The sequence below is a fragment of the Cloeon dipterum genome, chromosome 2 (assembly GCF_949628265.1).
Source record: "Cloeon dipterum chromosome 2, ieCloDipt1.1, whole genome shotgun sequence".
Lineage (NCBI taxonomy): Eukaryota > Metazoa > Arthropoda > Insecta > Ephemeroptera > Baetidae > Cloeon > Cloeon dipterum.
Window position 1 is genome coordinate 29,916,649 of NC_088787.1, and position 10,489 is coordinate 29,927,137.

Sequence of the window (10,489 nt, forward strand, 5' to 3'; positions counted from 1 at the left end):
TGCGTAATAACCAAAGTGTGCACCACTGGCGCTGACGGTCGGGGGCCACGCCTCCTCTCACTAGAACATAAACAAAACGTGTGCCTGTGCCGTGCCGCTGTTTGCGCCTTGCCTTGCCGCTTGTGGTCTTTTTTGCACAGTCAAAGCAACACCTTCGTCAATCGCTATGCCTTTGGTTTTGCTGACAGGCCTGCCATGCTCTGGTAAAACCACCAGAGCCAAGCAGCTGAAGGGATATCTTGGGGAGGCAAATCAACAGGTAGAAATTGTCAGCGAAAACGAAATCATAAATCGCAAACCCGCCGATTTCAGTGATGTATTTTTAGGTTTGTAAACTTTTTTAAGTCAAAGATTGCCATATATTTTCATAAATTACCATTTTACAGTTCAGAACAAGGAGAAACTTCTTCGTGGGGAGATTAAGTCTGAAGTTCAAAGGTTCGTCATGAATATTTTTTAATTATAATTTCAATTTTGATGCATAAGTTTACAGACTGCTAGGCAAAAACACATTTGTTATTGTTGACGCAGGGAATTACCTAAAAAGTTAGTATCCTCACATCGACTCACTTATTTCAATTTAATTATTTATTCAAACAGGCTTCAGATACGAGCTATATTGCTTATCAAAGACTGCTAGAGAAACGTTTTGCGTGATCCATTGTGAAGTGTCCGAGGCTGATGCATGGCAGTGGAATGAAGCTAATCCAGTGGATCGGAAAATATATTCGAAAAAGGAATTTGACGAGCTTCTGCTGAGGTATGAGTGCCCAGACAACAAGAATCGTTGGGATGCTCCACTTTACACACTTCATTCTGTCGAAGATTTAGATTTTGAGGCCATTGTAAATCCGCTTTTACGGAAGAGCCCAGCAAAAGCCAACCAGTCTACTGTTACAGTGAGTGGCAGTAACAATCTTAAAAGATGGTGTGAATAATATTTTCTAAATTTTTGTTACAGATGCATAGCTTACCAAGTAATGTGATTTGTAATATTGATCAAATTACAAAAGAGGCAATTCAGGTACTAATCAACTCCTAATCAAAAAATTAAATCTTTACATTGAAAAATATTTATTTTGTTACAGAAGGTAATAAAAAGTGAAACGCACTCGCACATTTTTTCGTCATCTGTTGTGCCTCAAGCAAAATTGCTGAAAATACAAACGCAGTTTGTAACATTCATCAAGAAGAATCCACCAAAGTTTTCCAGCTCACAAGAAGCCGCACACGAAATTGAAAAAATGTTTTCTAAATTCCTTGAGGAGCATCTAAAACTGTAAATTTCATCATTAAAAATTATGTTACTCTAACATAAAGATTATTTCTGAACTTCACCGTCCCAAGTTTTAAGTGCAGCTGTATTTTTTGAATTGGTTAAAATTTTACAATCTTATGTTAAATGAACATTTTAATTTGTATTTTGTCTACATTGCTTGGGTCAAATGTAAGAGTAAAACAATTCTCTTGATTGGACGTCATCATTTTTGTTCTTAACATGCGTCTAGGGTGTAGCATACTGGGCATTAGATATTAGATCACCGAAGTTAAGCAGCATTCGTTGTAACCGCATTAGCTGGATGGGTGACCGCCTGGCTGCCGGCTGCATAACTCTAGGTAAACTCGATACTTGTTGGTTTGCACCTTTCCAGCATGCGTGATTTGGCGTCACGGGAAGAATGTCTAGCGTTTCTGAAAGCCCTCTGTGCAGAGGCAATAGTGGCTGGGTCCCTGTGCGGCCTGGTGCCAATTTAGGCAATATGTTTTTAAGCTGTTCTCGCATATTTCATAATACATCTTTTCTTCCCGAATTATTGACCTATTAAAATTATTTTTCTGGCCTTTTATACCTTTTATATTAAAAATATTTTTAATATCCTATCTTAGGATCTAAAAACCCCTAAAAACACATAAAAATACCGAAAAAAATCCGACTGATCACAATTGATAAATTTTTCAATAATTGTGGTTTGGTAGAATTATTGGCTTGGACAAGTGACAGTAGGCTCTATTATAGGAGGAATAATAGCACCGGAAGTAACGCTTCCGGTAAAAATCTTTCCCGGGAACTAGAGCAAAAACTGCAACCTTCCCGCCAAAAGAGTCCCCAGCGCCACCTGCCAAACCCGTTGCGTCACGAAAAACGGATGAGCCATCGTTTGGAGCAAAGCGAGTGGCGCCACGAACAGCAAAGTGTCATGGCGATCCGGAAAACTCGTAAGCAGCATACCCTCAGCTACCCGGTGGATTTTCGACGTTATTGACCGCCCTGCGAAGCTGCCGCTATCAACACACCCAGTGAACCAGTCGAAGCACTTGTCAGTGTGCTTCTTAAATTTAAATTCGACAGGTTGCGTTGACCCGTCGAGCGGATTTCGCCGACGAAGATCGCATGTCCAAGTCGCTGCTCCGACCGGGCTAGTTGTTGTAAAAACGCCGAGGCCACGTGGTGTTGGCGATTTTCGGCCGACTATAATCCGCATCATCATCCGCATTTTGCGCTGTCAAGGCGAACGCATTTGCGGCACTAACCAAATTTCGCGGACACACCCATTTGTCAACTGAGTAGCAAGAATGGACAACAAGAAGATAGTGGATATCCTTAGGGGGACCATTGACAGCAATTTCCGAAAAGAGGCTGAAGAGCAACTCAACCAGGTGTGTATTGATGGTTACTCTTCTATGTTTGCGACGTTTGCGTGTGCAAAATAGTGTGGAATTACTAAACTTCCGAATTTTTGTTCAAACTATGTATGATAGATGATATTACAACATCCTTCAAAACAATTATTTTAGCTTTAGTCAAGCGGCTCAGCATGACTTTCTTGTCTGTCGTCACTGTCACGGTGACACGATGTGTAGTTTTTAAATCAATTTTGACGCTGTCAAAAACAATAAGTTTAGGTTATTGGTTCCTAGTTCTTGTCAAGTATTACCACATCATGTTAAAGGAAGGAAGTATGATACGGGACTAGCTGGCAGCTGCTCTGCTTTCAAAAATGATATACATATGATAGAAAGGCGCTCTAGTTGGAATCTTGAAATAAAAGAAATAAATAAGCGTACATACTTAAGGAACATTTAAATAATAATTACTATACAGAAGATTAGAAAAATGTAACGCCAAGTTTTTAAACATGGCAGCATCCCCCCAATTTAATTGCTTTTCCATTCATTACATATTCGATTATGATGAAACATAATATAATTATACCAACAAGTTAAGATTGTTTCTCACAATTTAAAGTAAAACTATAATGCTAATTTTCGGTTGCTCTCAATGACGAAGGGATTTCTTCTTCCAGATACATAAAATAATAGGGTTTGCTCCGGCCCTGCTCCAGGCAATCATGGCTAACGATGTGGACATGGCCGTTCGTCAAGCAGGTAATGCGTTGTTTTACTAATTGAATTACACTGACACATTGAGTTGTCTTCATACAGGTGCTATCTACTTCAAAAACATGATCTCCCAGTTTTGGGCAGACAAAGAGACTGAGCCAGGTGACGCACCAGCTTTCAACATTCATGAACAGGATCGCGCCATGATTAGGGACCTTATTGTAGATGCTGTCGTGGTTGCACCAGAAAAAATCCGGTTAGTGATGTTTCCGAACCACTTGACGAGATTTTGGAATTATTTCAATTTTGTGGTTCTCATTCAACGCTATTTTCAGCGTTCAACTGGCGGTGTGTGTAAACACCATCATCAGACACGATTTTCCTGAGCGGTGGCCACAGGTTGTGGACAAAATCAGTCTCTGCCTGCTAAACCCTGACCGCACTGGCTGGTTTGGCGCTCTCATCTGCATGTACCAACTGGTGAAAAACTTCGAGTACAGCAACAAGGACAAGAGAACACCTCTATACGAGGCTATGAATTTGCTCTTCCCCCAGCTTTACCAGTTGGCCTGCAGCATATGGCACGAGGAAACCGTAGAATCTGTCTTCATCCAAAAACAAATTCTCAAGATATTTTACTCTTTCACTCAGGTTAGTTGTTAAATGTTTTTTTTAATAAGTGTTACTAATATGCGCTCTTGCAGTACTCTCTGCCCCTGGAACTGATTACCAATCAGTTCTTCCAGCAGTGGATGGACCTTGTTAGGATTATGATTGAGAAAGAAGTCCCTGCGGCCGTCGATAGTCTCTCAAATGAAGACAAAGCCGCATCAGTGTGGTGGAAATCGAAAAAATGGGCGCTCTATATTTTGCAGCGAATATTTGAGAGGTTGCCATTCCCTCAAACTTATTCCCAGAAATATAACTCGTTGATTCTACGACCTCTTAGATACGGAAGTCCAGGCTTTGTTAGCAAAGAGTACAAGGACTTTGCTGAGTGGTATCTCAAAAATTTCTCACTAGCGATTTTGGAGACTTTGTTGAAGCTGTTGGACAAGCAGCGCAGAAAGATGTTTGTGGCTCCAAAAGTGCTATGCCAGTCGTTCAAATACATTGAGCAAGCGTAAGTTATACTTCATATCGCCTTAATTATATTTTCACTCCTGTTTTTACAGCATCAAACATGCTTTTACGTGGAAGATATTAAAACAACATATGATGATTGTTGTGCGAGAGATTATTTTGCCTGTACTGTGCCACAGTCCAGAGGATGAGGAACTGTGGCAGACAGACCCTATTGAATATGTCCACACTAAGTATGGTGAGTACCAAACAAGGATAAATGTATGTGTATCTCAAGCACCGAGACATCTGAGCCGCCCAAATTTTGATCGGCAGCTGGCTTTCCGGCTTCGAGCTGTCAAAACAGAAGTCAGTGGCTGGCTGGCAAAATTACGTCGGCTCGGCTGGCTTGAAGACTTAAAAGTCATAATTCACAACTTATTGAGTAAAACGGCGTTATCTGCAAGCATCGCAAAAATCTGTATTTTTCCGGAAAAATACTGTATTGCTAAAACTATTTTTTCTTTTTTTCTACCGCATTTTTGGGCGCATTTTTAAGATCAAAAATTCTCGTGAGGGGCGACCAACAGTTGTGCGTTGTTTTTAAAAGTTAGTATACATGCCAACGGTTTCCCCAAAAGACCAAAAATGTCAACACTATTTGTAATTTTCCAAAGTATCAAATTTTTTGACGCGAAACCTCTACGGGGGCTGTCGGGAAAAATGCGGTAAACCTCAGAACTGGTGTTTTTCCCACTGTTTTTTTGCGTTATGACCGGCAGAGTCGATGCGGCTGGCTCAGATGTCTACAAGCACTTGAAAGACAGAAAGGTCTGCCCAGTGTATAAGTTAATCAATTATTTTCGTTTTATTTCCTTAAGATTCCATCGATGACTTCATGGACCCAGTTACTGCAGCTCAAGGACTGCTTTTCACAATGTGTAAAAAGAGGAAAGCAATTCTGCCCAAATGCATGTCGTTTGTGGTAGAAATTCTGAATCCCCAAAACAATGCCACCCCAAGTGTGAGAGATGGAGCTTTGAATATGGTGAGAGCATCAATTTCATTCATCATTCGTTATTCTAATATAATCTTAAGGTTGGAACTCTTGCTGAGCTGTTGATCAAGAAGAAAGAATACAGTGATTCAATTTGTGGCATGCTCCGGCAGTACGTTTTTCCTGAACTGAAGGCACCAGAAGGCCATCTTCGCGCCAGGGTAATTGGCTGAAACTGAATAAAAAAATCAAATCCTCATATTTTTATCTTCAGGCATGCAGTGTGCTCAAGTCTTTTACCGACATTGACATGCAGCAAGGTGACATTCTGAAGGAGACCATCTTCTACCTTATCGAGTGCCTGGTCAAAGAAAAAGATCTGCCTGTCAAGGTGCAGGCGGTGGTAGCATTGGAGGCTGTCGCTTGCAGCCAAGAAGGTGTCACGCCCTTTATTGAACCACAGGTTGGTGGCCATTTTAGTTTAGAATAAGCTAAGCTTGAAGCAAACTTAGGTTTGAAATGGAGATTAAACAAAATTATTTGCAAGGTGATGATAATATGTAGGATTGGGTGTCGGATGGTTAAAACACGAAAAGTGATTGAACTTTACTGCTTCTTTTCTTTGATACCAAAGGTGTCCAACAGACATAATCAATGAATCACAAATCGATGCTCATTTTGGCTTTGGTTGTTTGACACAATGTCAGATTGTTCTTATCACATTCAAGGAAGTGGTAGATATTGATTGGTTTTCCACAGAATTTGCAACCGCATAATTTTGACCTCACTTGATAATGTTGTCCTCAAAATTGGGTAATTCTAAGTTAGCGATTTTCATGTCATATTCTCTCGTTTCAGATCAGAAACATAGTGCTAGAAATGCTTAACATAATTCGAGAAACAGAAAGTGATGAGGTTGCCACCTCCCTGCAAAAGTTAGTGTGTGCATACACTGACCTGCTGGCGCCAATCGCAGTTGACATTACAAAACACGTGGTGCGTACTAAATTTTCTTTCAATGAGAATCGATCGACAGGAAGTTCCGTAGGCTGGTACACTGATCCAGGTGCTGGACACTGATGGTGGCTCTGATGAAAAGGCCATGATAGCCATGGGTCTCCTACACACGATAGAAACAATGCTGAATGCGATGGAAGATGTGCCTGGACTCACAACACTTCTGGAACCAGTAGTTCTCCAAGTTGTTGCGTACATTTTCGAAAATTCAGTCATGGGTAAGTTGTCAAATTTTTTGGATTCTCTATTACTTTCAAGGAAAGTTCGCTTCGGTACTTCTTTATAGGCATAAAAAACAAAAATAAATATATTAAAAACTGTGCGTGATTTTTCCATTAATTATCAAAACTGTCTTACTCTTTTTTTAGCTATTCAACACTTCAGGTTGCTTTTATTTAAAAATAAAATACTGAAGAAAAAAGTATTTTAACAAATTATCTCCAGTCAAATAAACACATCAATTCACAAATAAACAAGTTCAGAAAAGTTAACAAAGTAATCTACTGGAAATGGAGAAATGATAACCTGATGTAGGAAAAAATACCCATCTGAACGAATTTTTGTCACATTAGTCTAAAACTGGCTTTGAAAATTGATTATTTAATAATCCTCATGTTAAATTCCAAAGGGTGTTTTAACCTTCAAGTCTCCATAACTCTCATAAATGACCAGATCAAAAATTTTCAATTTTATTTCCCCTTATCCACTTCTTGAGCAGTTGTCATGTGATTGAAAAGTCAAACTTTGATAGTGTTGAATGCAATTACAACTGTGGAGAGACACTGATCAAAACAATTTCTCTTTGCTAAATATCTGAATAATTTGTTGCAGAATTTTATGAAGAAACTTTGCTCCTAGTCTTTGAGCTAACAAAGAAGACCATATCCAATGAGCTATGGCAGGTGCTTGGACTGTTATACACGGTAAGAGCTTGATCACAAATAATGCTGTTGAAACTAAATACTTGTTCCTCCATTGCACAGGTGTTTGGTCGTGATGGCTTTGACTACTTCACTGACATGATGCCGGCGCTGCACAACTACGTTACCGTAGACACGCCCACCTTCCTTGCTTCGCAGGACCGCATCCTGGTCATGTGCAACATGGCGAGGGACATTTTGAATGGCGACCCTGGCGAGGACCCTGAGTGCCACGCCGCCAAGTTGCTTGAGGTGATCATACTGCAGTGCAAGGGCAACATTGACCAGTACATCCCGCCGATTGTGGAGTTGGTGCTGATGCGGCTGACGAAAGAGGTCAAGTCGTCGGAGTTGCGTGCCATGTGCCTGCAGGTGGTCATTGCCGCGCTTTACTACAACCCGGAATTGCTGTTCCGCATACTGAATGAAGTGAAACTACCTCAGGCGCCCAATGATTCCGTGACAGCGCACTTCATTAACCAGTGGCTAGCAGATACTGACTGCTTCCTTGGGTATGCAACGCAAAATGCATTCATGAATTTAAAACTGGTTTTAATATTGAATTTGATGGTTCTGTGACCAACAACTGTTTCTTTTCCCAAAATAACAATTCAGGGCTAGACTCACTGAAATATTGTCCAATATTAAAAATTAATGATCTCACTGTTTTTATTTGTTCCCAGGTTGCATGATAGGAAACTTTCAGTTTTGGGGCTGTGCATGATTATGCAGAACCCAAGCAGGCCATTCGAAGTAAGTCAGTGTGCACCAAAAATTCTGCCCGCGCTGCTGGTACTCTTTGATGGTCTGAAGAGAGCTTACTTAGGTAAGGGATCCGCAACGCACCACAGCTCTCTTTTAATTAGTTGTGCGTTAATATTCCAGCCAAGTCAAATGAATCGGACACAGATTCAGATTCTGACGATGAAAGCATCAATGAGGGTAAGAGATGCGTAGACGCATTGTGGCGTCAATAAATTGTAAATGTTGTGCCCGTAGATGAACTAGAGAGTGATGAGGACGACATTGATGAGGATGGAGCTGTATATTTGGAAAGCTTGGAGGAAAAAATAAATAAGTCTGCTGGTGACAGTTCCTTTAACATTCAAACATCCATCATGGTATGCACTTGCATGTTACCAAAGTAAAAAAAATATTGAATTAACCACTTTAATAGAATGATGGGGATGATGGTGACGACGATGATGATGAAGATTGGATGAATGAGGATCCAACTGCGCTAGAAGATTTTTCAACCCCTCTAGATGCTGAGGATTGCAACATTGATGAATTCATAATCTTCAAGGAAGTTATGGCGGGTATGTCAAAATGGTGCGTGTTCGCCTTGTTCCTCAATTGATGCCTTGGTGTCTCTATTGGTGTAGGTCTTCAAGAGAGAGACCCTGCATGGTATCACACTCTGACGGGCAGCCTCTCTATCGAGCAGCAAAAGAAAGTCCAGGATGTTTTTACTTTTGCTGACCAGCGGAAAGCTGCAGCCGAGAGCAAGAGAATTGAAGAAAGTGGAGGTAGGCTTTAAATGAAGGAATGTCCAGCAATATACTTATGCTCGTTTTTGTTCCAGGATATATTTTCAATCAACAAACTGTACCAAGAAAATTCAACTTCGGGGGCAACTCGTGATGATTTGCAAGGTCAGTTTCAGCAAATTATTTAGAAACCTTGCTAGATGTGGAATAAGCACATCATCAACCGACGCTTTGTCTATTATCTTTTAGCCTACATAAATTTGCGGTTACTTTCTTCTAAATTTTTGTATTTCATAATAAAACAAAGGATAACTTAAGCTTCAAATGTCTTCGTTTATAATTTTCTTACCTGAACACTCATGAATTATGGAATTCAATCTAATATGGTGCAATTTATGTAGTCTTCTTTGCTACGGAAAAGAAAAGTAATGCTTAATCCTAAATTTATACAGGCTGGCCTGAAATAAGTTTGGTGAAAAGTATCAGAAAGGGAGATCGTACTTTAGATAATGTTAAATGCTCATGAATTTTCGCGATTATCAGTCACTCATCGTAAATTCCTTAGACTTTAAAATACACAAATGCGATTTTATAGGAATAATAATCCTTAATAAATTGTATCGAACGCGGCGGCTAGGGGTAAACGGGTTCGAGAGTAACTCTGAGCGCCCAAAATGGGCATAGCCTGTCTCGGTGACGACCCAAGGTGGTCCGATCAATTTTGTTACAGGAGGGAAAGTAGGGCGAGGAAAGACAGCCGTACCAAATCGATGGCCGCGGCTGACGAGCAAAGGGTTGGTCTCTGCCATGTTAGGCGGATCAGGGTTAGGGGAATAAAATAACTGTCTTGGGCTGATGGCATGTAAGCAGATGATATTAAATTTTTTATTGCATTGTGTCGTGATTAAATTAGTCGCTACACAATGATTTAATAAATGAAAATATAGGCAAATTAAACTGGAATAGGTATTTAAAAAATAATGAAATTGAATGCCGGTACATCCCAGGACTAAATAGAAAGAAAAGTTTTGTGGGAAACGCTTACAAATATAACAGAGCAAAACTTTTTTTAAAGATCAGCTGCGGGGCCCCTAGACACAACACGGCATTATCAAGTTACTATAATATAACATAACCTTTCAGGTATATACTGAATGTGGAACATAATTCTGCAGAGTCGGAAAAAAAATCTGATTTCAATCTCTTTCGGATTTTTCATTGGAGCGACTTGAAATAATAATGATTGCTTTACTTTGAATTTTCATTAAATAAAATTGATTATTAAAACGGAGGGTCGCTCTTGATTTTGGCAAAATGTAATCGCGTTAAATCATTTAGCTTCAGCCGCACCCATTCGATTCAATAATGTGCAACACTGGCGACAGTTAGGTTAGCCTTACGAATAGAATAACAGATAAAAAAGTTACAACATCGGCCTAGAATTTATCTGAATTCATCTCATAAAACGGTTTACAATTTCGAAAATTCCAATCCATGAAATGACGAAAAATGTTTATTAAAGTAACAATTATTTATCAACATTTTAAGTTTTTTTAAATTTTTTGGAAAAATACTTCCATATTATTTCTTTTTTTATATTTATTCGTATGAAAGCAGCGTTGTTGTGTGCGCGGTGAGGAGTGCCAAAGCGACTAAGCCAG

At 39.8% G+C, this 10,489-nt stretch overlaps 2 protein-coding genes across 2 annotated transcripts; both read left to right on the forward strand.

Moving 5' to 3' along the window:
• The first annotated feature begins 72 nt into the window (after window positions 1-72).
• Window positions 73-1,319, forward strand: LOC135935698 (protein KTI12 homolog). The gene is made up of 6 exons (XM_065478222.1): window positions 73-326; window positions 387-438; window positions 494-546; window positions 601-899; window positions 962-1,024; window positions 1,089-1,319. Exons 1-6 carry the CDS (start codon window positions 167-169, stop codon window positions 1,281-1,283), a joined length of 822 nt encoding a protein of 273 aa, XP_065334294.1. The 5' UTR covers window positions 73-166; the 3' UTR covers window positions 1,284-1,319.
• An 844-nt stretch (window positions 1,320-2,163) lies between these two features.
• Window positions 2,164-9,153, forward strand: msk (importin-7 msk). Its single transcript, XM_065477348.1, has 20 exons — window positions 2,164-2,658; window positions 3,306-3,387; window positions 3,445-3,598; window positions 3,678-3,993; window positions 4,047-4,231; window positions 4,292-4,465; window positions 4,518-4,663; window positions 5,286-5,452; window positions 5,503-5,622; window positions 5,676-5,864; window positions 6,260-6,397; window positions 6,450-6,636; window positions 7,250-7,341; window positions 7,402-7,850; window positions 8,022-8,164; window positions 8,224-8,280; window positions 8,338-8,459; window positions 8,516-8,657; window positions 8,724-8,867; window positions 8,924-9,153. Exons 1-20 carry the CDS (start codon window positions 2,575-2,577, stop codon window positions 8,980-8,982), a joined length of 3,150 nt encoding a protein of 1,049 aa, XP_065333420.1. The 5' UTR covers window positions 2,164-2,574; the 3' UTR covers window positions 8,983-9,153.
• Window positions 9,154-10,489: the final 1,336 nt, after the last annotated feature.

Coding starts and splice junctions, on each gene's coding strand:
- msk (XM_065477348.1), top strand. CDS start 2,575: ATGGACAACAAGAAGATAGTGGATATCCTTAGGGGGACCATTGACAGC. Junction 5,865..6,259: donor CGCCCTTTATTGAACCACAG/GTTGGTGGCCAT, acceptor CTCTCGTTTCAG/ATCAGAAACATAGTGCTAGA. Junction 7,851..8,021: donor GATACTGACTGCTTCCTTGG/GTATGCAACGCA, acceptor ATTTGTTCCCAG/GTTGCATGATAGGAAACTTT.
- LOC135935698 (XM_065478222.1), top strand. CDS start 167: ATGCCTTTGGTTTTGCTGACAGGCCTGCCATGCTCTGGTAAAACCACC. Junction 900..961: donor CCAACCAGTCTACTGTTACA/GTGAGTGGCAGT, acceptor TTTTTGTTACAG/ATGCATAGCTTACCAAGTAA. Junction 1,025..1,088: donor TTACAAAAGAGGCAATTCAG/GTACTAATCAAC, acceptor ATTTTGTTACAG/AAGGTAATAAAAAGTGAAAC.